General features: G+C 47.0%; 1 protein-coding gene across 2 annotated transcripts in view; it reads right to left on the bottom strand.

Moving 5' to 3' along the window:
- SLC22A4 (solute carrier family 22 member 4) overlaps nt 1–18,923 on the bottom strand; it is a 50,975-nt gene extending 32,052 nt beyond the window's left edge. The window contains exons 1-2 of one of the 2 annotated variants that reach the window (XM_066388232.1): nt 18,310–18,923; nt 1,261–1,364 (exon numbers count right to left, since the gene is read on the bottom strand). In XM_066388232.1, coding sequence (XP_066244329.1) covers nt 1,261–1,364; nt 18,310–18,702 — 497 coding nt within the window. In that variant the 5' untranslated portion in view covers nt 18,703–18,923. The remainder of the gene's footprint in view (nt 1–1,260; nt 1,365–18,309) is intronic. The other variant, XM_066388233.1, reaches the window with a different exon arrangement.
- Between the last annotated feature and the right edge of the window lie 8,849 nt (nt 18,924–27,772).

The raw sequence follows: 27,772 nt of genomic DNA on the forward strand, positions 1-27,772 counted from the left end.
TGAGACCTGGGGCGTGTGGGAAGTGCCAAGCCAGGCATCACTGTAGACCTCGTTTTTGGGGGGCATGATAGACTTTTCTCCCTGTCATTCACATCCTCCCAGGTTCCTCCTTAGTGAGGCCTCAGGCATCCACCTGCCCAGGAGTTACCTTTTGAGATTCTAAGCCTCCTGTGGAAGTGCTATATCTTGAAAGCACAGAGCAACTTATGCAAGGACCACATGACTATCTCTTTAGAACAAGCCACAGGTAGAAGCTACCGCCACATTTGTAGAAGGTAGACACAGTGGCACATCTGATATCAGCAACATGGGAATTCTGTCAATCCAGAACAAAGACTCCCTCCATAGCAGTGGTCTTCAACCTTAGCTGCACTTCGAATCACCTTCAAAAAATACAGGTGCCCACATCAGCCTCCTGAGATTCTTATGGTCTGGAATGCAGTTTGGCCATTGAAATTTGAGCATTTTTTCCAGGTAAGTCTGATGTGCAACCAAAATTGCAAACCACTGCTCTATGGGAAGTGTAACTTCCAGCAATGTCCATTAGTGACCCTGTAGTTGACTTAAGTCTTAATTTCACATCCGGATAGTGACGGATGGGAGGAATGGAGCACAGGTGTGAGCAGAACAGTCTCCTGCCCCATTTTCTAAATTCAGGTGTCAGGCTGTTGAGCTTGGGGTCCCACTGGGCTTTGTAACAAGAGAAGGGACAGCCAACCTGCTGGGAGGTCTTCCCCAACACTGCCATTTAGCACTCCCACCTTCCTGCCCTGGTGCGCACAGAATATTCAGGGGTCAGTGGGTACTTCTCCTGTAGCTGTGATGCTGTCCCCTCCAGACTGTGAGCTCCAGGTCAGCTCTGTGGCCCCCGAGCCCAGCCAGAGGCCCGACCCAGAGCAGAGGTGGGTGCAGTTAGCGAGCATGTGCTTGCTATCTGGCCCTGGCTCTGGCTGATGGCTGTTTGTGGACAGATCACACATCATCCATGAGTTAGGGGTGGGGTGGGAGGCAGTGGTGATGGCAGTGTGCCTTTCTGAGGGTTTTGGTGTGTTGAGGACTCCACTTCCTAGTGGGTCCTGGAAAGGGGCTGAGGTTGGGAAAAACAGGACAGACATCATGGCTCCTCCTGCTACTGACTTGTTGGCCTGAGGTGCCTCCCTTTCTCTGGGTGCAAATATTTTGAATTCAGTCCAACCCCAAGACAGGCAGGGAACTGACAAGGGGCCCTACCCCGCTTTTCCTCCCTCTTAGGCTCCTTACCTGTCTGACAGCTGCCCCGACACGAAGGAACCAAGGAGCACGCCTACAAAGAACAGGGAGGAGGTGAGGGGCGTCTTCCAGTCTTCTTCACACACCAGGCTCCACTGCCAGGGAAAACAACGTGAAGCGTGAGCTCGGCTCCCCAGAGGCCCAGCCTCAGCCCAACTCCGAGGGAATACTAGTCAGCAGCCACGGCAGGCTCACCTTTGGATGAAGGGCATAAGCCTCACAGCTCTGGGGTCGACTACTGACTACCTTGTCCGGGGGCAAGTCACTGTCCTCCTCGAGACCCCTTCCTCTTCTGAAAGGGAAGGCGATGCCTCTGGCCCTGCTCACGTCACACAGCGAGAAGCAAGCTGAGGCCATGCTAGTGACAGTGACCCTCAGCTGCAAAGTAGTGTGAAGCCAAGATGGCATGTCTGCTTCAGAAGGCATTAGAGAACAGAAGGACGGTGTTACCAACTCCAGAGGGGCAGGACAGAGGGCATGGTCACTTGGTCCAGGTGTGAAAGTTTATTCTTCCTTGCTGAGAAGTGCAAGTGATCACATGCTCTGGGTACACCTCTGGAGCATCCTGTGTCCCTGGTCCATTCATACCAGAAGCCAAGCTTGATTGGGCCCCCTGAACTGGAGGGTGAGTACCTTATCTCCTATCTGCACTCTTCTACCCTCCTTCCTGTCCAGCCTTCCCAGAAGCGTGGGCCAGCCCCTCCCCAGGGTCACGGGCTGCTATGGATCTAGCAAGTCCCTGCTGGTTGGTTCATAAACTGAGGGTTTATGATTAGAGTCCTAGTTCCTCCCAGCTCTTGACTTAAGTCAATTTGGCAAAATATCAAGGGAAGTTGCAAATGTGTGTTCAATTAACTTTCATTTATTTAAAAAAAATAAGCAGGTGTCAATGAGTATTTTGGGCTGTGGGTTGTGTGTGGTCAGATGGTCCATCTAGAGCAGTGATTTTCAACCGATGTGCCGTGGTACACCAGGGTGCTGTGAGAATTTTTAAAGCATGCAGCGCCTGACTATTTAGTCTGGGGCACTGACCTATTTTCCCTTAGATTGTCAACTAAAAAATGACAACAGGCAACACAACAATGGCCATCAGTGTGAGGTGTGAGTGAATCATACTTATACCTATTCTTTTTGTCAGACCGGCAAAAAAATATCATATATTTTTTTAATGTGCTGCAGAATTATAGTAATTAGCCTATGTGTGGCAGGAGATGAAAAAGGCTGAAAATTGTGGGTCTGGAGGAAACACCTCTACCCCCACCCCCGCCATCCCAGTTCCACTTGCTGGTGGTGCTGCTTCCATGGCATTTGCAAAGCAATTCAGTTCTTTTTTGGTTTTTTTCTCAATCCTTTTTTTTTTTTTTTTTTAGAGACAGAGAGAGAGTCAGAGAGAGGGATAGACAGGGACAGACAGACAGGAACAGGGAGAGATGAGAAGCATCAATCATTAGTTTTTTGTTGCGACACCTTAGTTGTTCATTGATTACTTTCTCATATGTGCCTTGACCATGGGCCTTCAGCAGACCGAGTAACCCCTTGCTCAAGCCAGCGACCTTGGGTCCAAGCTGGTGAGCTTTGCTCAAACCAGATAAGCCTGTGCTCAAGCTGGCGTCCTCAGGGTCTCGAACCTGGGTCCTCCACATCCCAGTCCGATGCCCTATCCACTGCGCCACCACCTGGTCAGGCGCAATTCAGTTCTTAATCCTTCCAACTTCCCTGAAACAGATTTAAAAATGAATTCACATACAGGGGTCCTCAGGTTATGACAGTTTCAACATATGACGTTTCGAGTTTACAACGTTCACTTCCATAAAAACTTTAAAACTTGAAATGTGAGTGTTTCGGCTTACACTGTTAGCATCGTACTTAAGGACTACGTGGGCGAACTAGGTTGGTTGGGCATGGTAGAAGAATACGCAGTACCGTGGCGTATGAGTCAAGGAGTTGGCGTCCCCCAGTATGCTTACCTATGCCATTCTGGACTGTTAAAAGTGCAAGTGTTCTGTTTGTCTTAGGCTGGGGTGTGTTTTGACTTACAGCAAAATTCAGGGTACATCACTGTTGTCGGAACAGAACTGTGTTGTAACCCGAGGACTCTCTGTATTTGGATCACAACTCATCCTGCAGCCGACAGAGGTGTGTATGAGAACATGGTTGAGAGAAATGAGTGAAACAGAAGGCCTCGGGAATTGGGGCAAACAGAAAGCACAGGGGTGGGGGGAAGGGCTGCAGCTGAACCAAGCCAAGGGGAGATTGACCACTGGCACCCTGCCCAGGGGGTGGCCCTGACATTGGGCTTTGCGGGTCCCCGCCGCTCAACGCTCAATGACAAACTCGTTCTGCAGAGCGCAGTCTTCCTGAGTACCACAACCTGACAACTTTCTCCTAGGCACTTTCTTCCACAAAGGGTCACTCTGTGATGTGAAGGGTAATGTCCTCAAGAACAGTCCTGCCTTAGAGACGATAGCAGGATTCATGAGCCTGCCTCTCCTGATGCACATGATGCTGGCCACCAGGAGGATGTCCAAGCCAGCTCTGCAGAAGAAAAACAATGTGTCCCAGGATCTCGGCTCTCTACCCTTCAGGCACAATCCAAGGAGAAACCTGAAACCAAGCCTAGAGTAGGACTGCTTCACTGGAGGTCTCTGAATGGGTTTCAGGGGAAAGGTCACAAACTGTCCAAAATTATATGGCCAGATTCATGGGCCTGGCCAGCCCATGGATTGAGAAAGGTAGATAGGACATGTGCCTGAATTAATGGCCACCCTCTCCCAAAACTCACTGGCCAAAGTGTCAGAAAAGAGCTTGAGATCTGTTACAACACACAGCAAGATTAGCAATTGAACCTGACCAGGTGGTGGCACAGTGGACAGAGCGTCAGACTGGGATGCGGAGGCCCGGAGGTCACCAGCTTGAGCATGGGCTCATCTGGTTTGAGCAAGGCTCACCAGCTTGAGCCCAAGGTCATTGGCTTGAGCAAGGGGTCACTCAGTCTGCTGTAGCCCTTCGGTCAAGGCACATATGAGAAATCAATCAATGAACAAATAAGGTGCTGCAAGGAAGAATTGATGCTTCTCATCTCTCTCCCTTCCTGTCTCTCTGTCCTTAATCTGTCCCTCTCTCTGACTCTCTCTGTCTCTGTCACAATAAAAACTAAAATAAAAAAATTAGCAATTGAGACTCACATACACAGGCTCATGATGTGGAGTGTGACCCATTTTGCAGAAGAGTAAACTGAGGCTCTGAGGTATTAACTGGGGTCTGTCTTAAGTCGTAGCAAGTAAAATGGTATGTAAGTTACCAACTCAGGCCTCTGAACTCACCCTTGCACGCATCTCTTGCTTTGGACACGAACACTAAAGGCCGGACAAAATGAACTTATTAAATTCCACCCCCTATACTTTGTCAAGGAATGTGACAGCAGGAGGAGGGGCAGGAGGCCTTGGACAGAGCCAAGATCTCAAGCTTAGTAGGAGTATTCATGTGTCAACCATCTGCAGTGGAGCAGAAGGGTTCTTCCAAAGATAAGGTGCTCTCCTTCATAGTTTTTAAATGTTTTCTGTCAGGACTCTGTCTTGGAGGAGGCTAGATAAGACTTAGAGACTAAAAGGAAAGAGGAAGGCTGTCAAGTGTGGAGCCAAGCATCACATGAGCAAAGGACACGGGCAGGACGGCTCCTTAATTTGCAGGCCATGTGCAAACTGAAAATGCAGGAACCCCCTTGTTCAAAAATTATTAAGAATTTCAAGATGTTAATATCAGAACATTAAAACCAAGCATGGCTCCCTTGTGACTGCACAAGTTGCATGCCTATGAGGTCAGCTCTAGTAGTGGGTCGAGCTTGGTCTCTTTAGGGAAGGGATCAGAGGAAGGATCTCTGAATTGGGGTGCTTGTAAGGGTGAGGTGAGATCCAGCTCTTCATCCTTCTCTTATTGGAGGCCATGCAGCCATGGCTCTAAGTTCCCTCTCTTTCTGTGAAGAAGGGCTCAAGAAGCCCTTTCAATATTATGCTACACAGGAGCTGGCCATGTGCGCACAGTAGCCACCTGCCCCAGGCCCATGCAGGCTGCCATCTACCTGTAGAGATCCTGCTCCTACCCAGCAGTGGTAGGCAGCTGGACCTCATGGCCGCCCATGGTTGGCTCCAGGGATGGCCCTCTCTTGGGGAGTTGCTGTGCCCATGGAGAATTTTGGAAAGCTGAAAAGGGCCTAGTAATGGAACACAGGGTTGGCAAATTTCCAGCTGGGGCTTATGGGGTTTCAGTCTAGTAAATCAGCTGACAGCCTGCAGAGGGGCTCTTTTCACCAGGGGGGTATTCTTGGGGAGTCCAGGTCTTGCCTGCCCCCAACCTCTTGAGGTTTGAGGGGTATGTCCTGGGGACCCACTAACTGGGGCCTCAGGAACTCTGTGTTTATTAACAGTGACATGATAGGCTCAGAAGGAGACAGTCTTTTCCTTGATGGGATAGGTCTGTGCCTTAGGTCTCTGCGCATGTGTGTACACACACACACACCTCTACTCATCCAGCTCAGAGGCTAATGGCGGGTGCCTGGGGAGTAGGTAGCTGGCATTCCTCTGAGCCTCTGCTTTCAGGTCAAACACTAACATTTCTGAAACATAACCTACCCACACCCCACACAAAGCCTGGACAGAGAGAGAAATATGGGAACCTACTGGCCCAAGCTGTGCAGGGTGAAGGCACTGGTTGTGCCCTTCCAAGGTTACTGTGTCCTTCTCATCCTCAGGGTCTCAGACCGAGATTTCCCCAACAGCACAGAGTGAGTTCCATGTAGCTGGACCATCTAGTGTTCAGTTCTACTTGAAGAAATAAAAGCCCAGGTCATCAGGTAAAAGGGGATGGAAGGTCATTCTTGCCATAGAAGGATGTGCCTCTCTTCCCTCCCAACAGTAATAATGGGAATGACGACTACAGTGTACTGAGTGCTCACTGTGTGCACCGTATTGTGTCATGGGATCTCAAAGTTGCCATGTGAAATGGGTACTCTCTTTATCCCCATTTATAAATGAGGAAATGAAGGCCCAGAGCATTGAAGTGACCAGACCACATTCTAGTGGATTGGTGAAAGGAATTGCTTAATCATTTATGCAACTGTCATTGAGCACCTGCACTGTGCAAACTCTGTGTAGGGCACAAAACAGACATGGTTGCTGTTTCCACAAAGCTCAAGGGCAAGCATACTTTATAGGACAGATCAGTTATGCACATGTGCGTGCATGAGGCCAGCAGTCCTGGGCAGGGCAGGCTCTGTCCTGGGCCACCGTGCCCTTGCTCTCTGGTTAAAGCAGGAAAGAGGCACCCCTTCCTCATTCTCCTCCAGATGACAGAGTTCTACAACCTGAACCTATTCATATAATTATTTAAGATAACTAATACTTGCACAAGGCTAGGCACATGGTGGATGCTTAACAAATTGTTAATGAACAAATGTTGAGCCCTGACTGGTTGGCTCAGTGGTAGACCGTTGGCCAGCATGTGGATGTCCCAGGTTCGATTCCTGGTCAGGGCACACAGGAGAAGTGATCAACTGCTTCTCCACCACCCCTACCCCCAACCCCTACCCCTGTCTTCCCCTCCCGCAGTCATAGCTTGATTGAAGCGAGTTGTCCCAGGACGCTGAGGATGGCTCTGTGGCCTCTGCCTCAGGTGCTAAGATAGCTTAGTTGCTGAGCAATGGAGCAACACCCTAGATGCACAGAGCATTGCCCGGTAGGGGGCTTGCCAGGTGGATCCTTGTCAGGGAGCATGCAGGAGTCTGTCTCTGCCTCCCCTCCTCTCACTCAATAATAATAATTTTAAAAAACTGAACAATTAGAAGTAATGAAAAATAAGTTTGGAAAATGTGTGGTATCACACACTATCCTTTAAAAGTCACCCTTAACCTTGATCTCTTCAAGTAGCCCAAATTTTAGCCTTTACTAAAGCCATAAAGGACCATAAAGAACTGCATAGAACTGAGAACTCTGGAAGATAGCCCAACACTAAACAAAGAGAACAGGTTGTCTTGGGTTCTGCCACTTATGGCTATGTGACTTTGGGCTGCTCATTCACTCCTACTAGCCTGCTTTTTCATCTTCAAAGAGGAGACACTACTACTCCTTCATGGGCATGCTGTGAGCACTGGACAGGAAATGTTAAGTAGAGTGCCTGACATAGTTCTGACACATTACAGGCCTCATTAAATGGCAGTACCCTTTCTATTAACCTCACACTTTTGTCCTAAGCAAAACCATGACTTAGAACAAACAGCATGAATGAATAAGCAAAGCAGGTTGTTACACTTAAACCTGACTAAGCAAAGACATTCTTAGAAACAAGAACTTTGTATTCAATGACCAAAAAGCTTTTACCATAAGGCATAAAATCCCTTTATAAATGGACTTCAATCTCAGAAATGTGTGTAAATGAAAAATTAACATTAATCCATTTAAGAATGAAAAATGGATTTCATACACATTCTCTTATAGTTATTTTTCATTCGGGGGGGGGGGATAAGAAGTAGTAGGTAGCTAATAATGAATATATATCACCCCAATTTCTTTATAACTTAGTTGCAATTTTTTTTAAGTGAGGTGGGGAGGCAGACAAACAGGCTCCCGCGTGTGCTTTGACCAAGATCCACCCAGCAAGCCCCCTACAGGGCGATGCTCTGACCATCTGAAGCCACTGCTCTGTTGCTCAGCAACTGAGTTATTTTAGCACCTGAGGTGAGGCCATGAAGTCATCCTCAGTGCCCGGGGCCAACTTGCTTGAATCAATCGAGCCATAGCTGCAGGAAAGGAAAAGAGACAGAGTAAAAGAGAGAAGAGGGAGGGGTGGAGAAGCAGATAGTCACTTCTCCTGTGTGCCCTGACTAGGAATCGAACCTGGGATTCTCACATGCCGAGCTAATGCTCTACTGCTGAGCAACCAGCCAGGGCCCTTAGTTGCAATTTAAATCTGGAAATTTCTTGATCTTTGGGTTAAAAGAAGATGGTTGTTTATTTATTTGTTTGTTTTGTATTTTTCTGAAGTGAGAAGTGAGGAGGCAGAGAGACTCCTGCATGTACCCAACCAAGATCCACCTGGCATGCCCACTAGGGGGCGATGCTCTGCCCAGCTGGGCCATTGCTCCATTGCAACTAGAGCCATTTTAGTGCCTGAGGTGGAGGCCATGGAGCCATCCTCAATGCCTGGGCCAACTTTGCTCTAATGGAGTCTTGGCTATGGGAGGGGAAGAGAGAGATAGAAAGAAAGGAGAGGCGGAAGGGTGGAGAAGCAGATGGGCACTTCTCCTGGCCGGGAATTGAACCTGGAACTTCCACACACTGGGCCGAAACTCTACTGCTGAGCCAACTGGCCAGGGCACAAGAAGCTGATTATTTAATTCTTTTTGTTTATAACAGCTATATTGAGATATAATTTACATGTCATATAATTCACTCTTTTAATATGTGCATTTCAGTGGTTTTTAGTGTATTCATCGAGTTGTGCAATCATCAGCACTAATTTTAGAATGTTTTTACCACTCCTGAAAGAAACTTTATACCCATTAGCAGTCAGTTCCTATTCTCTTCCCCCAGGACCTGGCAACCACTAATATATTATCTGTCTTCATGGATTTTCCTTTGCTGGACATCTACAATCTGTGGTCTTTCATGACTACCTTTTTTCACTTAGTATAATGTTTTGAAGATTCATACATGTGTCAGTGCTTCATCCCTTTTTATGGATGAATCATATACCATTGTATGGAAATACCACATTTTATTTAACCATTCATAGGTTGATAGACATTTAGGTTGTTTCTACTTTTTGGCTATTGTGAATAATGGTGTTATGAACTTTTGTGTACAAGATTTTGCATAGACATATGTTTTTATTTCTTTTTGGTATACATGTAGTGGAATTGCTGAGTCATGTGGTAAATCTATGTTTAACCTTTTGAGGAACTCTCAAACTGTTATCTATAGTGGCTGCACCATTTTATGATCCCAATAGCAATGAATAAGGGTTTCAATTTCTCCCTTTTCCTACCAACATTTGCTATTGTATGTCTTTTTAATTTTAACCATCCCAGTGAGTATTAGGAAGTATCTCATTTTGGTTTTGATTTGCATTTCCCTAATGACTAATAATATTGAGCATCTTTTGTGTTGAATCTGTAGATTAACTTGGACAGTGTTACCATTATAACAATATTAAGTCTTCTATTTCATGGGCAGAACATGAGATATCTTTCCACTTAATTAGGACTTAACTTTTTCTCAAACCTGCTTTGTAGTTTTCAGAGCATGTTTTGCATAAAAAAATTATTCCTGAAGAACCTCCTTTAGTATTATTTTAAGGAAATACTGCTAGAAAAAAATTCTCTCAGGTTTTGCATATGTGGGCATATCTTTATTTCATTTTCAAAAAATAATGATGCTAGAGATAAGATTCCTGTTTGACATCTTTTTCCTTTCAGCACTGTGAATATGTTATTCCACTGTCTTCAGGCCTCCATTGTTTCTGATGATTAGACAAATGTAAATATTATTGGGGTTCCCTTGTACATTATATGACAAATCATCATTTTCTTGCTGCTTTAAAATTTTTCCCTTTGTGTTTACCTTTCAGCTGTTTTACTATGTTGCATCTGTGTGTGGAACTCTTTTTGTTTCTTCTACTTGGAGTTTGCTGAGCTCTCACCTGTGTAGATAAATGTTTCTCATCAAATTTGGAAAGTCTTCAGCCATTATTTCTTTGACTAGAGTTTTTTCTGTTTTCCTCTTTTCTCCTTCTAGTATTCCCATTATGCATATGTTGGTGTGCTTCATGGTGTTCCCCATTTCTCTAAGGCCCTGTTCATTTTTTATCCATTTTTCTCTCTTTTTTTCTTTTAGATTGTGTAATTGCTATTGCTCTATCTTCAAGTTTGCTTATTCTTTCTCCTACCTGTTCAAATATACCATTAAGGTTCTCTAGTGAATTTTAATTTCAATTACTATATATTTCAACTCCAGAACTTCTATTTAACTTTTATATATCAAGTTAATTTTATCTCTTAATTGGTATTCTATATTTGATGAGACATTGTCATTATACCTTCTTTTACTTTTTTAAGTATGCTACTTTAAAGTCTTTGTTATTATGATATCTGGGCTCTTTCATTCAGTTTCTGTTGCCTGCTTTATCTGCTGTGTATGAGTCATATTTTCCTGTTTCTTTGCACATTTTGTATTTTTCTTGTTTAAATCTAGACATATTAGGAAATATATTGTGGAAACTCTGAGCATTGAACCCCACCTACACCCTAGGGAGGCTTATTTTTATTTGCTTGTTGATTTGTTTGGCTGAACTCCTAGTGATGTCTGGTTCCCCTTCAGTGTGAAGCCTCTGATGTTCCTCCTCAGGGAGCACAGTGTTGAGCCAGGGCACAGACAGTCACTCTCAGATGACAATGGTTTTAGCAGGGCTCTCTTTGACTCTCTCTTTCCCTGATTTTTCTATTAAGCTGCCTGCCTCTGCTAATATCACACCCATCTGAGAGTTTTACTATTTTAAACAATGCCCTAGCATATACATCATCCCACAGTCTAGTTCAATTCATTCAGGTTCCCTTGCAGTTTCTGAGGCAAGTCTTTGAGGTTTGTTCTGACTCCAGGAGGGCTGCTCTGAGCTGGTTCTTTTTCTGGTTGCCACTAGTAAACTAGCTGACCTGTGAGTTAGCTTGTTGCTCTAAAGGAGCTCCCATCCTCTTCTTATTTATCACCACAGTCTACATTGTTTTCAATGGCCCTCTTAGTCTTCAACTTCTTCTGCACACTCTTTCAAATGAAGTTATTGCTTGTAGGAACAGTTTCAGAGCTCTTTGTTCTAATGGGACTCCCTGCCCACCACTCCCCCCCCCCCCCCCACACACACACACAAAGTCTCTGAGCTCCTGCTCCAGAGCTGGGAGAGAAAGCCGCCCTGAGTAACAACTTTACTTTATGAGTTGGATGCTGGGTGGGGGTGGTAATCTCTGTCTTTTTGGCTTGTGTTGCTTACGCTGGAAACTCCACCCTACAAATGAGCTGGGACAAGAGCAACGAGCCCCACCCTACAGACAAGTTGGGACAAGGGTCCCAATATTCTTGGCTTATGAAACCTGGGGTAGAGCTGCCACTATATGGGAAGGGGCTGATTGGAGTGTGGGATTACATAATCTCCTGGCTGCATTTACCAGGAATTAAGTCTCTGCAACTTGGTGCTCAGGGGATTTAGATGGGCTAAACTTTCAAGTGTTCTTAGTATCTTTCTTTCTTCATATTAAATGTTAAAAAAAAAAGGCAACCCCAGGTAGAAAGGTTTCAGGGTTCTGTGGTCATCAGAGGCTTAACCAAAGCAAAAGGCCCCAGGAGTTTGAGTGGGATGGTAGGGATAGGAGTGCAGACCTGAGGGAAGGAGAGGGGCACTCAGGGACCTGGCTCTTCTCTTGCATCCTGGCATTGAATCCATCGCAGCTCTACCAGCTCCACTCTGGGAACGTGAGCAAATGGAATGGATGTTGTTCTGCTGTGACCCTTCCCTACACTCCAGCAAACACAGAGCTGGAACCTCTAGCCTTGGCCTGTCTACACCAATTGCTGGAGCGTTTGAGTCAAACAAGGCTCTCTCCAGAGCCTCCATTCTCTCTGCACCATCTCTGCTCCTAATGGGGATCCTTGCCTTTCTTTGGGGCTCCAGAAATATGCTTAAAACTACACCAAGTTTTCAGATAACAGGGCAGGCTGGCACTAGCCTTGAATATAAGTCAATTTGGCCTGTCACAAAGGAGAAATTATAGTCCTTTCAGAGGCCCAAGGCATCTGCAACTCCTCTGATCAGCCTTGCCAGAGCCTTGTTTTTGACTACACGCTACCCTATCTCCTGGACTCCATGTGAGGGTTCTGCTGCCCACCAGGAGGGATGGACAAAGTCTATTTATCCAGAAACTTGGCAGGAGGTGTAGGTGAAGCAGCCTCTGGACAAAGGAACATTCTGAGATCCTGGTGACCATTGTCAGAGGAACATAGCTGAGAGGCCACAGGCAAACTGTTTGGGGTGAGACCGCTGGTAAACAAACAGGGAAGCACATTCAGGCCAGAGGAGGGAATGCCCTACTCTCTTTTATTAGTTCTCTGGCAAGCTCTTTCTGAAACACTGACTGGAAATAAAAGTCTTGCTGCTGTTGGCTGGAGGCAGAAGTCCCCACACCTTACTCCCTTGGGAATCTGCCAGAGGGCAGGTCTGAGTGTGAACTTGGTTAATATTCAGGCTATCATAATAACTAAACTGTCAGTCCCACACTGGCCAGCAGTATCCAGGCCCATGACAGCCTGCAGGCCTGATGGAGAGAAAACAGCCCAAGCCTTCCCATTGCTCCAAGTCTTCACCTTTACCAGGGCCCACTAGGCCCCGCCAGGCCCCAGGGGAGGCACATCCCTGTGTGCTGGCGTACGTACCCCTATGCAGTAACCAGCCAGATGCCAGACTCAGTCTGTCTTACTATTCCCTCCTTTGCTGCTCCCAATGCCCTTAAATGTTCTGTTGGCAGAAATGAGGCCCCTTATTTAGGGCTGTGGGTGGAAATCAGTGTGTCCTGCTCTGTCCATGCCCTGATCCCAGGTCCCAGGAAAGATGCACACGGATAGTGTCTCCAAAGGTCCAGGTCCTTTGTTGGAGACTCTATCATGCTTAAAGGCATAACTACTAGCAGTTCCACTCAGGCAGGCATCCCCAAACTATGGCCCGCGGGCCACATGCGGCCCCCTGAGGCCATTTATCCGGCCCCCTGCCACACTTCCGAAAGGGGCACCTCTTTCATTGGTGGTCAGTGAGAGGAGCATTGTATGTGGTGGCCCTCCAATGGTCTGAGGGACAGTGAACTGCCCCCTGTGTAAAAAGTTTGGGGACCCCTGACTAGAGGATCCTAGAAACATCCAGCTGCTAGACAGGCTACAGGTCTGTCTAGTGAGGAAGCAGCCCTGCCTCACGCCACTGGTGGCTTGCCACAGAAGGTTGGTCCTTACCAAAACCAGGCTCTCTCAGGGCCTCTGGAGCATGGGGCCTACAAGTGGCACCTGGCTCAGAGGTAACTGCTTAGTTGTCCTCCAGTGGTCAGCAAAGTCATTAGTCAACAGAGCCAAATGTCAACAGTACAACGATTGAAATTTCTTTTGAGAGTCAAAAATTTTAAACTTAAACTATATAGGTAGGTACATTCCTTATTGAGGTAGCACCCGCACGTGGTATTTTGTGGAACAGCCACACTCAAGGGGCCAAAGAGCTGCATGTGGCTCGTGAGCCGCAGTTTGCCGACCAGGGCCCTAGCCCATTGACTGAAGGCAGTGAAGGCTACCTGATGATATATCATGGGAAAAGAGGACATGTCTGAGGCAGAGGCCAGCCTATGCTTAGACCCTGGCCGCAGCTAGGCTCACCCTACTGCTCAGCCTATGGTCTTTCTCATGAATATAAGCCCCCTGGAGAGCAGGGCATGTGTGTCCTCCCTGCTCCTTCAGCCTCAGGGCTGGGGGCCTCTGAGCTTCCTCACACACAGGGCCTTTGCTCTCTGGGGTCCACAACACGGAAGGGCTATACAGAGGGCCATGCTCATGGAGACTGGTCTCACCATGAAGTAGGTCTCAGTGAAAAGGACTCCATCATCAGATGGTCTGAGCTGCTCAGGGTCCCTTCCTTCCTCAACAGAAACTTGAGTCTCAACCTGTTGGGCCAGATTCCACCGTTCCTGCTCCCATTCCTGTGGTGACTGGCACACCCCACCCTGGGTCAAGCACAGGTTCCTCTAGCCCTGACTCCAGAAACAGAGGAAGGAGCTTACCCTACTTTTACATTCTTCATCCTTAAAATGAAAAGTAATTTGGTTCAGGCTGGCACAACTGAAACAACAGAATAAATAAAGATACTATTATGTTATAACTCATGCAACAAAGTAAATATGTATGAGTCTGTACCAATATAAAGTAATAATTGTATAAATAAATAAATGGAGTGAAGGAGAAGCTCTTTTTTGCAGAATTTCGATTGGTAAATTGGAAGGAATATGGAAGATGCAAAAATCAGCACTAGGCAACTTGCCACAGAAACAGTTGTTTTAGTTAAGGCCCTGTGATGGATGCTATATTTGGTGGGTGTAGGGCCGGTGGCTGTGGCCAGGCAGGTTCACATTGGATTTGGGCAGATGGTAGAAAAACTGCGGAGCCGGAAAGGGTTTGGCCATTCCATTTAACAGAGTCTCACAATGGCCGGACAAGCACACAGGCAGGGGAAACCACCACTCAGGCAAACAAACAGCAAAATGGCCCCTCACAGTGGTGGGCAGGCAACCTGCACATCCACAATCCCCAATCTCTCTCAAGAGCAAGCACTCATAGCCTTATATAGGCTATACACACGTGCCTCTGCCACGCGCTCACGCACTAATCAAGCAAAGTGCTTGCAGCTGGTAAACCCCGCAAGCAAGCCTAACACAGCTGCCCCACAGTGGGCCATTCCATTTATTAGAATCTCATAACAGTGGATAAGCAAGCAGGCAGGAAAAAACTGTTTCCCTCTCTCTCAGGGCTCCTGAGCAAACAGGCCAGGGAAAAAACCCCTTCTCTGGCAAACAATAATAGCAAACAATGGTCCCTCCCAATGGCAGCAGGCAATCTGCAATTTGCAATCTGCTGCCCTGAGGGCAAGCACCTGCAGCCTTACAAAGACTAGACACACATAGTGCTGCCCCGTGCTCATGCACCAATCAGGCAAAGTATAAGTGAGCAAGCCTAACACACTTAATTGCCCAATAGTGGGTAAAAGTTTGAGGAGAAACAGAATATTCATATAATCTCAAAGTATCTTCCCCAATATATTCATTATTTATAAAGGGAAAAAAGTAAGAGCTTTACAGTGAAGAAACCCAGCAGATAACCAACTTAAACACATGATCAAGGTTAACATTACCAGTAATAAGTCATACAGATCTCACGTACCCACTGGTACGTGGGGACACATCCCTCCTCTGGTGTTCTTGCCAAAAATCTCACAAACTCAGTCTCATTGTGAAACAAATCCCACAAATCCAAATTGAGGGACTTTCATCAGGATAACTGATAGACTCGTAAGAAGTGTCAAGATCATGAAAGATAAGGAGAGACTGAGGAAGTATCACAGATTGGAGGAGACTAAGGAGACATGACACCCAAATACAGTATAAAATCCTGGACTGAATACTAACAGAGAAAAAGGACATTACAGTACAAGTGGGAAAATCTGGTGAAATTTGAACAAGGTCTGAAATTCAGTTAATAGTATTGTAACCAATGTTAATGTCCTGGTTTTAATAAATGGACTATAGTTATGTAAATCATGAACATTAGGGGAACCTGGGTGAAAGGTATATGTGAATCTCTATGCTATTTTCACAACTTGTCTCTAAATCAAAATTTATTTCAAAATAAAGTTTAATAAAAAGCAATTCTTAGTGCACAGGACAAATAAATTGGACTTCACAAACAGACTCTGAGGAAGGAAACTTCCATATACATGAATATACACAGAGACAGATACAGCCATTGTACGTAGAAACCACATCTCATCTACTCACTCATCCACTGACAGACACCTGGATTACCCCTGCTTTTTCGCTATTAAAAATAATGCTGCAGTGAACATGGGTGTACAAATATGTCTTCAAGACCCTGCTTTCAATTCTTTTGTATAAATACCAAGAAGTGAGATTGCTTGATCATTCTGTAATTCTATTTTTAAGTTTTTGAGGAACTGCTATCCTGTTTTTCATAGTGCCTGCACCATTTTACATTTTCACTAACAGTGCACAAGGATTCCAAATTCTCCACATCATTGCCAACATTTATTTTCTGTTCTTTTTTTCCTTTTTGAAATAACAGCCATCCTTCTAATGGGCATGAGGTAATATCTCATTGTGATTTTAATTTGCATTTGTATTCCACTAATGATGTTGAGCACCTTTTCAGACACTCACATCCCCTTTTATAGATAAGGAAAGTGAGGTTTTGAGCAGTCATGTAATGGTGGTGGTTCCCCGTGGAGTCAGAACTGATGCTCCAGTCAGACTGCAGAACTCCTGCTGTGCTCCAACTCTCTGGGGAGACCCACCCCATTCTAGTCACCTGGGGCTTCTCCTACTTTCCTCCCAACCACCAGTGCCCATTTGCCTTTTACTTTACTCCCACCACTCAAAAAGGAGGCAAGGAAGGGAAAGGCTGCTGACAAAAACATATCGTGTGTGTGTGTGTGTGTGTGTGTGTGTGTGTGTGTGTGTGTGTGTGTGTGATATACAGTGCATCTCCAGAGGTGCCCACAGGCCCACAGAGCCCCTCCTTGAGAGCATGGCACAGCAGGGAAGCTATGGATTTGGTGGCCAGCAGCTACATCCCTGATACCTGAGGTGACCAAAACAAAAACAGCAAGGAAGAGAAAAGAGACTGGTCAACGCAGCTGTCAGGGAGGGCTGCAGGCAGGGGGCCAACTCCAGCTTAGCTGCTGATGTCATTTCCAGAAACTGAGGTGGGATGAGCTGGCCCCCAGTTTTAGGTGCCCGTGGGCCAGGCTGTGGCCAGGGCGTGTACAAGCACTACGAGGCCCTTCCAGGGAACCAAGCCAGAGAAGCATGGTCACCTCAGGGCTCAAAGTAGGCATGGCACCAATGCCAGTGGGAGCCTGAGGTGGTCAACAGGCTGAGCCCACTTTCCACAGGTCCTACAGACCCTGCAGCCACCACTCCTGGTTGGCCACTAGTCTCTGCCAAGGCAACTCCTTCAGCTTCCTCACTAATCTTCTTGCTTTTCATAGCAGCCTTCTAAAAGCCCAGATCTGCCCATGCTACCCCTGCTGTTCTCAGAATAAAGTTATCTCCTCTGCATCCCTACAAGACCCACTGTGAACTGGCATCTTTAGGCATTTTTAGCCTCACCTGTCATCCTGTGAGCTCTGGCCACCCTGATCTGTGGAATTCCATTCCCAGTATCTGCCTTTTTCTTTGCCTGGATAAGTCCTGCTCATATTTCCAGACTTAGCTCAAATTTTATCACTCCTTGGAGTATTTCTTCACCCTGTTATCTCCACAGAAAGGGTAATATATTTGCCCTAGGTCACACAGCAAGTCAGTCAGTATTTAAATTCAGGCTCTAGAACCCTGTTATGAACCACGGTTGATGTTAGCCCTCTAACATGGCCAGTGTGCCCCATGGGCGGCTGAGGTTTGAGATGTTGATAGCCCAGCACAAAGTGGGCCAAGGTGTTTTGATGGTTGCCATATTGCGCAAAGGGATAGCAGAGGTCACCCTCAGGTTTTTCTTGGGAGGAACACAGAGCAAAGGAGGGACCAGAAGCTGGGGAATCCCACCTGCCCAATAAATAGCAGGAAACTAGATGGTGAGGATACCCTTCTCAGAAGGAAGTGTACAAAGGGCCAGTGGCATAAGATGGAACCTTTGTCCACCACTGGGCTCTATGCTCAGTGGGGTCTCTGTGCAGTTGTCTCTTCATAAGTGGGTTGGGGCCATGACTATGCCTTTGTTTCCCTGCATCTTTTCCAGAGAAATTTGAGCCTCAGGACAGGACCCCAAGCTTCACCTTAGGCATATGGCAGAGCAGTAGGTCTGCTGATGCTTCTAGAAATCTGTGGCCAGGAATAGGCAGACCTGCCCATTTGTGTCTCACTTGGGCTCAGCAGTGTCCCTTACACCCCTCCTCCTGCCTGTACCAGAACTTGACTAAGTCTGTCCATCTGGGAAGCCTGAGGCTGGGCCAACCTAGCATCTAAGCTCTTGAGAAATAACTTCATCTGTTATGAAACTCTGAAAGGAAAGACCGTTGGTAATAACACTCCCCTCTTCCTTCACACTGGACAGAAAGATAAAGAATGAGCTTCATGTGAGTTCTGCTCTCTCGGGCTGCACACGTGTGTTAGTAACCCAGTGGCGGGCCGGCCAGAGAAGGGAGTCTCGAAGGGGACTGACACAGAGAGAGGGTTGCTCACACACCCACCTCGGTCACGATGGTGGACAGGTAGACGTCCTGGCTGAACTCCCAGCCATCCAGGCAGCCCTCCTGCTCCACCTGCTCCAGGTCTACGTCGCGCCCCGGCTCCAGCCCGAGCGCCGAGAAGTTGGCGATCGCCGCGAGCCGGTAGCGCCGGCAGCTGTGAGGCACCTCGCGGCCGTCCTGCAGCCGCAGCGGGACACTGTGGTTGCGCCAGGCGCTGCTCAGGTTCGCGGTGTCCGGCACCCGGCAGCGGTGCTCCGGGGTCCCCGCCAGGAACACGACTGACATACCGTTGAAGCCGTTGGGGATGATGCTGGCGCTGAGCAGAAAGAAGATGAGGCGCTGGAAGGGCCCCCACTCGCCCAGGAAGGCGGTCACCTCGTCGTAGTCTCGCATGCTTCCCGCCGCTGCTCGGCAGCTTGCAACAGGAGGTGATGATAAGAGCGGTCCCCGGAGTGTGCCGCGCTGTCGAGGGCGTTGCCCGAGGGTGTTGGGACGTCCTAGCGGAGGAAGGCTGCGGAAACAGGGACGCGTGGCCCGGGCCGGTTCCCGGGAAACCTGCTGCTGGTGTTGGAACGTTCGTGGGATCTGGACGCGAAGCTGGAAGCCACCGTAGAAACTCGGGACCACACCCCCATCCCGGTTGGGGCTGGGTGGGGGAGGGCGGGGGGCCGGCTGGGGTGGGGCTCCCCGGCGGGCTCCGCCTAGTGTCCCGCTCTACGGCCCGAAACCCCGCGGTTGACTCTGCCGGGGATCGGAGCACAGTGGGGCCGCTTGCGTGCGGGGGAGGCAGCTGAGACCACTCCGAGTCCCCCGCGACCCCGCGGCCCTGAGCAACTGGACCCGGGCCTTCACTTGGGCTCCACCAGGCAGAGTCGGCGACTGGGAGGAGCCCAGGCTGGAGAGCAAAGTCTTTGAGAGGTCGGCCCTCGGCTCTTTCTGCTGGTGTCTACCCCTCGCCCCGAGCAGGGCGTCTCTCCGCGGTCTCTTCCAGGCCAGACTCGGCTCAGGTGGCCTCGGGCAGGCGGAAGTCAGTGGAATCCGTGCTCCGGTAAACGCTGCGGACGCTGCGGTGACAGCGCGCCCCCCTCCCCTGGCACGCACGCCGCGCAAGTGGCGAGCACCAGCTGACAGGGCGCTCACTCCCACCAGACCCTAGGAAGGCTGGATTTGGTCACCAGCTGGCGGCGCCCAGAAAAGCGCCTTCGGGACAGCCAGGAGCCTCACCTAGAAAAGAGGGGAACAGGCCCAGAGCCCGGAAGGGCTGGGCAAGGTCATACTGCGTTAGAGATAGGCTGGAACATAGGGAGGTGGTGGGCAGGGGTCACCCAGGGTCTTTCCTGGGCCTCTAGAGAATTCAACACGGAACTTGGCCCACTGTGAGAGCACTTAATAGGGGCGCTGCTATCGCCTCTCTTAAATTCTGATTTTGATCCCTGTGCTGTCTGCCCGCTTATGGGGCGCTGCCAGAGCCTTCTGGGACTGGAATGCCTCATGTTGACAGAAGGGACCGCCCCCAGTCCAGGAACTGGTAGGAAGGAAGGGAGGGAGGGAAGTGGAGAAGATCCAGTTTGGCGCTCAAAACTAGGGTAACCAGAACAGGGACCACTGTCTGCTCAGTGTCCAGGCCCAGGTCACCTCTGCTGTGTGTGAGCTGGCCTGGGGCTCATGAGGCAAATGAGATTGACAGGCTGAAGAGCCCGCCTCTTTGAAGATTTTGTAGAACTGTGTTTGCTTCTCCAGGCCTTGGCTAAGAGGCCAAGGGACATTTCTGCCTCGTTTTTTGTATCTTCCAGTCTTACCCCTCTTCTTAGCCTGGCTTTCCACCTTCTTGGCACCTCAGTTTCCATGTCTATAGTAAGACCATATGTCCTGATGCGCCAGGACAACTCTGATTTATGCCTAGTGTCAACAAAAAAACACTTCCAAACCTTTGGAAATTTTTATGAGTTTATTTGAGCCAAACTGTCAATCGCCAGGAAGCAGTTTCAACGAAGTGAGACTGCTCTGGGAAATAGCAGTTTCACCACTTATTTTATACATCAGAATCAAACGGGAAGATTTAAGGTGATTACATGAAATTGATTGGTGATAGATTAGGGAGGTGGGAGAAAGCATAGCGGGGAAATCTCTGGGATTGGGTAAAAAGTAAAAGTGTATATGTTGAAACTTCTTTACTAGTGGGAACAAATCAGTTAACAGTTAATGGTTCACAAAACAGTAACAATGAGGGGTCTATTGGCTTCTGCTCTGGTGGGATGTCTGACCCTTTTACATTCCAAAGGCATGTTATCAGGTACATTATCAGAGATACAAAAGACAGTAGACGGATTTGAGTGAAAGCAAACATTACCTTTGTTTAGAGAAAATTTTTCCCTAGGACAGTACTATCCACCATGAACTGCTTTTCGTTAGATAGGTTTGATATTAGACCATCCTTAGTTTTTACCTTACTGCGGTGGTTCTCAAAGTGTGTGCCATCCTTAGTTTTTACCTTATTGCGGTGGTTCTCAAAGTGTGTGCCAGGGCGCACTGGTGCGCCCTAGATTTCCAGGTGCGCCCTCTGGTATTCCAGAGAAATTGTGCCTGTTGGGGACCAAAAAACCAACGGGGTTTTTGGAGTTTAGATTTTGGGGGGACAGAAGTGTGGAGAATTGGCTGTAAGCTGACAGTCTGCCCAACCCCCCACCTCACTTGCCTGATTAGGTTGCAAAAGGCTGTTAAGCTGTGGTGATGGATTGTTTACACTACCCCCCATGTTCCCCAGAAAGACTGGAGGCAAGTTTCTTCTATCCTTTGTTTGGTGTAAAGTTAAGATGATATGTATGGTGGGGTTTTTCTGCACTCAACACTGTAAGTTCGGTGGATAATGGGGGATGGTCACTTGGGGAACTCAGACCTGCGAACTTTGGCTAGGACCATCCACAACCAAGCGCACCAAAAGAGGCCTCACAGGAACCGTTTGGAAAAAAGCGACTGTCTACCAGCCATTGGGATTTCACCACGTCATGTTAGCTCAACTTCCCTAGAGGGACCTCTTTAAATATCTCCCATGCGGTTTAATCCGTGCAAATTCCCTGGCCTCCATCTTACCTTGGGGCCAGGGAACCTTGCCGGGCAGGATGCGTGCTCTGTACTGAATGAAGCCTTTTTGTTATTCCACACTTGGTGGCTCTGAGCCCTCTTCCTTCCTTCTCTGAGGGGGAAAAATACCTTACATTTTGGTGCCAAAAACCCGGAAGGAGTTAGAAGTCCACAAGGACCGCTCCTCTCCGAGAAAGAACCAGGATATCCGACCTTCCACCCACTTCGTCCCTTGCCTCCACCTTCCTCTCAGTTCTTTCCTCCGAGACTCCCTGTCCGAAACCGTAGCTATGTCAAGGAAGTCTTTTCTGTCCATCCAAGTGCGTGTGCTTGTCCCCAAGCACATCCACTTTACCATTTCCATCCGTGGCCAGACCTTGAGTTTTTAGGACGCTAATACTAAAATCTGACCACTCCGAGGACTGAGGGTGGCTGTGGGGGCACAGGAATCTCCCTCCCTAAAGAAGAAACTGTTCTTCTCCGCTGTGGCCAGGCCACAGAACCCACTCAATTAGCCTCCTGAAGGGACTTTCGGTGTTAACACCCTCACCAACTTAACTATCGCCAAAAAAGCTGGGAACTGATTGGAAATCTCTTACATACACGGCTTCTAATTATTCGCGCACCCGTCCTTAATCTCTGTGCCGCCTGTTCCACCACACAGGTCTTTTTCTGGCCAGAGAAACCTCACCTAAAACCTCCACTCCTGATCTTTCCTTCTCCACGGACTCCCGACTCTCTCTCCCTCCTGTCTGACCCCCGGGGGCGCCCCTCTCTTGGGACTTTTCTCTGGTCCCTCTGCGGACCTCTTTTGTGCTCGGGTCTCTTCCCTCTGAGAACCCCCTCCCCTCCCTTCTCAAAAACCTGTTTCTTGTTCACCACTACCATCTCTCTTTCTCCTCCCCTGCTGGCCAGGGGCCCCTCCCTTCACTGTGTTCTTAAGTCCCTCCTCTGTCAGGCCATTCTCAGCCTGGCATTGGCTCTTATACCGGTTTTCAGGACGTCCAACCCCAATTTTCTTGCAGGAAGTTCCTGCCCTGTCCTGCCTTTGGCTCCAGGGTTTCCTGCAGGATCTGGGTGCCGGCCTCCACATGAGCCCTCCTCCTCTTATTCTCAACCCCCCTAAACCCTTATCTGAAACCTGTGAACACGGCATTTAAAGTTTTTAACGGTCCCAACTAGTAGAAACAGGCCAAGGCTGTTCGCCAGGCCCGCATGCAGCAGAAGGTAACGCTCCAAACCCCGGCTCTTGTGGCAACCCTGAGACCAGCAGAGCCACCAGCAGCTTGCTTTAAGTGTGGCAAGCAGGACCCTGGTCCCGTCAGAGCCCCTGCCGGCGGCTGCCCACTGAGCCCTGCCCTGACTGCAAGCAGCCCGGTCACTGGTGGAGCAATTGCTCCTTTGGGCAACAGGCTTTTTTTCGGTGCCTCTACGTGGAGGACAAGCCGCCCGAATGGGAGGCCAATCCAGCCAGGTGGGTGCATCGCTCAAACTCCTAGGACACAGCCTGGACTTGGAGAACCCAGGTTATGCTGCAATGAGTGGGTAAGTCTATCTCATTTCTTGTGGACACGGGGGCTACCTTCTCTGTTTTGCCATCACACTCTGGACCTCTAGTTCCCTCACAGGTCTCGGTTATGGGAACGGATGGGACCCCTTCCCTTTCCCCTTTTTATGCCACTCCTGACATGCAGTTTTGCCTCAAGCTTGCCTCCTTACAGGACCACTGGCAGTCGGAATCACTGGACTCCATCCATCTCCAGCTCACCAAAAGGCCGGACCCTGCAAATTCCCCTATTACTCCTCTTTTTAAAAAAAATCCTTACAGGACCACATCCACGAAGTTTCTCCAGTCACAGCCACACAGATGTTCCTCCTGACACCCCTCAAAGCCACCACCTTCCGATCTCCTCCTCCCCACGATGCCCCTAATCAGCAGGAAGTAGCCAGATGAATAAACGGTGCCCCTTTTTCTATTTAACATAGAAGGTCAGAATGTAAGGTCGGTGGATAATGGGGGATGATCACTTGGGGAACTCAGACCTGCGAACTTTGGCTAGGACCACCCACAACCAAGCGCGCCAAAAGAGGCTTCACAGGAACCATTTGGAAAAAAGCGACCGTCTACCAGCCAGTGGGATTTCACCACGTCATGTTAGCTTGACTTCCCTAGAGAGACCCCTTTAAATATCTCCCACGCGATTTAATCCGTGCAACTTCCCTGGCCTCCATCTTTCCTCAGGGCCAGGGAACCTTGCCGGGCGGGATGCGCGCTCTGTACTCAATAAAGCCTTTTGTATTCCACAGTTTGCAGCTCCGAGCCCCGTTCCTTCCTTCTCAGCGGGGAAAAATACCTTACAAACACAATTAAGAGTAAAAAGAGAGGAATTCTTCAATATATTGACGAGAAAATGAGAGTTTGCTTTCAAATATATGCCCAAACATTGAAGAAATTGCTAGGACACATCAGGCTCATGTTTCACATAAACACAAGAATGAAAAAACATAACACATTCGCCTGGGACCTGCCAAATTTACTAAATCTTACTAAGAATGTATCTATATATATAAAAAGATAACTTTTATTTTTTTATTTTTTAACCCTTCTCTTTTATGAATTCTAAAAAGCATAACTCAAAAAATGTAACGTAAAATGTTTTTTAATGTCAAAATAAATTTAATTTTGTCGTATTCATTTAATTACCATAAAAGCACGCTTGGACTTTATATATATTTTTCTTTAATATTTGACTTAATTATTATATTTCTCAGAAATTTGTACATAATGTGCCTACAATTATTTGTAGAATTTTAAATGTGCCTCGACTTCAAAAGGTTTGGAAACCACTGCCTTAGTGTTTACCTTAGTTCCCTGAGTTCACAAGGTCATTGTGTAGGCTTTCCTGAGCTTGTCAGGTTAAGTTAGTGGACACATCTTGATTTATTAAAAAAAAAAATTTTTTTCATCCACACTAGTAATCCAGTAAAATTATTAATAGCACTTCCCTTTACTTTTAAAAGTATCCCTTTTGAAATATGAATATATGTCAGGTCCTAAATAACATTTCATTTAATGTCATTGATGAGGGAAAAAAGTTGATTCCCAGCCTGGACCATTATCTGTGTGGTGTTTTCATGTCTCTCCGTGTCTGTGTGACTTTCCTCCAGGTTGTCTGGTTCCTCTCACATCCCTGTGCATGTAAGGTCAATCAGTCCAGTTTTAGTGAGTGACTGTGTGTGGGTGTGAGTGGTCCTGCCATGGAAGTGTGACCTGTCCAGGGCAGATTCTGCCCTTGCATCCTGAGTTTCTGGAATAGTCTCTGGCCACCCATGACCCTGAACTGAAAGAAACTGGTTGGAAGATAATGCTCTTACCTATTTGTGTTAATTTTTTTAAAGTGTATGTATAACTCATATTTACTTCGATGTTTACTATTAGAAGTATTTTGGACCTTTATTTAGAAGTTTGGTAATGTATTTTGTGGCCAGAAACATGCCATGGGAACTTAACTCTTGTTTATATAAATTAGTCCATGGAAAAATTGGTTTCTTTATATGTTGTTTTGCTGAAAGTTGAAGTTTCTAAGAACCCATCAATAAGGCTGAGTACTTACTGTAATGCGGTCATTATCACACTTAGCTTGGATTTCATCCCTCCCCTCTTCCCTAGTAAAAAATCAAAGCCTGAGACAAGAACTTATGTGGAGATAGTTTGTTTTTAGTAGTAATCTTGGGGAAAGGAATAAGGGACTGGAGAGAGTGAATAGGAAATGAAGAAAGGCCAACACAACACTATATAATAGAGCTAGTCATTGGCCATGACCAGGATCAGTGACAGTGCTGTGCTGAGACATATTGGAGCCAGAGACCAAAGAAAAAAATTAGCAATATTGATCCTATCTTTACTTACATTTTTAATTTTTTCTTCATATGGATTTTCATACTAATTTTGATTTTTAAAATATTTTAAATCATGATTATTGAATTTCTCAGTCCCCCCTTAAATTCTGCACGTAAGGCAAGTGCCTCACTCATTTCACTTGCCTTAGTCTTTTCCCAGTCCTCATTGCTATGGGTGACTGGGATTCAAGTCCACTGGGACCTTACAAGAACTATATTGAATGAGGTGGTATTTGCTTCCTAGTCCTGGCTTCACTGGCCAACTCCACTGCACTTCCAGGTTGCATATGTGTGAGAGCTGAATAGGATCATTCAACTAAACTATTTGTCATTGCCTATGAGTATATGTAAATCCATATCTTGAACTATTTCGCCCTCCATACAAAATGAGTGCCCAAGTGTACCACTTACAGCAGAACCACTGGGAGGATTTCCCTCATCATTGTCCTTTAGGGCCACCCTAGTGGGGCTGTGTTGCATTAATAATCCATTTTTTAGACTAGTATCAAATTAACCCATGTATGAGTTAGGCCTGAGTATATTTCTTTCCTCCACCAGTTGGTTACAGAGAATCATCCCACAAGACCAAAGTTTTGAGTTAAGTGTTGGTATAAAGTAGGTGTTATAGGAGTTTGAGCCACCTGTTCATTAACTTACATGAGCCTATGGCCCTGCTCAGTCCTGATCCTGACTCTATCATTTCTATTATAGCATATGCCTGCTTGCCTGACTCGGCAGTGGTGTACAGCATTGACCTGGGACACTGAGGACCCAGGTTTAGAAACCCCAAGGTTGCCGGCTTGAGCACAGGCTCACCAGCTTGAGCGTGGGATCATCAACATGATGCTGTAGTTCCTGGCTTGAACCCAAGGGTCGCTGGCTCGAAGCCCAAGGTTTAGTGAAGCCCAAGGGGTCACTGGCTCTGCTGGAGCCCCCTGATCAAGGCATCTATGAGAAGCAATCAGTGAACAATGAAAATTGCCACAACTATGAATTGATGACTCTCATCTCTCTCCCTTCCTCCTGTCTGTCTGTCTGCCTCTCTCTCTCTCTCAAAAAAAAAAAAAAAAGAAAAAAAAAAAGAAAAAGATGTGCTTGCTTAATCTTAAGATTTGATAGAATCTGACAATCCCCAACTCATACTGGACATTTCTAGTTTCATAGACCCTAGCTGCTTTTCTGAAACTCTTTCTTAGGGTTTGTCAGAGATTCTACCCAGAAGACTTACTACCACAAACATCTCTAGTACCATTCTTCTGTGAGGTCATATGGACCAAATGACAGGAAACCTTGGACTATATTTGGACACCCTGTAGAGCTCTCTTGCTCTGGACTTCACTAGCACCCAATAAATAGGTCATAGTAATATTCTCACCAAACATTAAGTCTTTTTATTAGTGGTGGAGAGTACAGGATAAAACAACTTGTCTTTACCTTATAGGGGATGACCTAGTATGCTCCAGACTACTGGATACCTACTAACTTAACCAATTTTCTTCAAAATAATAAGATATGGAAGAAGTGAGTGAGGATATAGATAAGATTGACTATGATGGCGGTTCTAGGGATTCATTTTACCAGTTTGTCTACTTTTATATAATTTAACTCATTACAGAACAAAAAGGTAAGAACAAACTTTCACCAGCATAGCAGGCCCCGAATCTTCATACTTTTTAGCCTCCAACTTCTTGCATATATGCATCTTATAAGGACACCTAAAGAAATTGGTCAAATTAGTATTATGCCATCAATACAGTGAGCCATCATGATGTTCTATGGAATATCAAGACAATCAAAGTCATTACATACTATATTGTGAAAGAGAATAGAAGAATTTACATGGTTGGGAGCAAAAAAGTAAATATGTGCTGCTATTCATCCCACATAAAAGCAAACAGCTTTTGATCTCCCTCAATAAAGGCTGTTGAGAAGAAAGTCTTTGATGTTGGTGCTAATCTCTGCAGTTCTTCCCAGGATGTGATCTTATTTCTGAGTTAATGAATTGGTAAAGAGTGTGAAGATGTTAGAGGCTTCCATTTGGCCCTTTCTACAATAATGGCTCTTATTGAATGAGACACGGGGTAAATGTTAGGGTCATGCCAGCTGCTAAGAGTATCTATCCTAGTTGTGCACTTAGGGATCAGGAAACTACATTGTGAATTTTTAGATCCATTAGACCTGCTTGCATGAGAACTCATTTACCACTTGGCTTACATGAGCCTCCAATCTAACTGGGGGGCCATGATGGTGTTTCCCATCCTCTGGCACCAATGCCAGCTCATATCCTGAACCCAACAAGCCCTTGAAAAGTCTCGGTATTTCCCTTTCTTCAGGACACAGTTATTCTGGTAAAAAGGCCAGGGCTGGGGACTGAATTGTGTTCTCCAAATTCATATGTTGAAGCCCTAACCCTCAATGTAAGGGCATTTGCAGGTAGCTATCTATAAGCCAAGAAGAAATCTCTCTCCAGGAACTGAATCAG

The sequence above is a fragment of the Saccopteryx leptura genome, chromosome 6, assembly GCF_036850995.1.
Source record: "Saccopteryx leptura isolate mSacLep1 chromosome 6, mSacLep1_pri_phased_curated, whole genome shotgun sequence".
Lineage (NCBI taxonomy): Eukaryota > Metazoa > Chordata > Mammalia > Chiroptera > Emballonuridae > Saccopteryx > Saccopteryx leptura.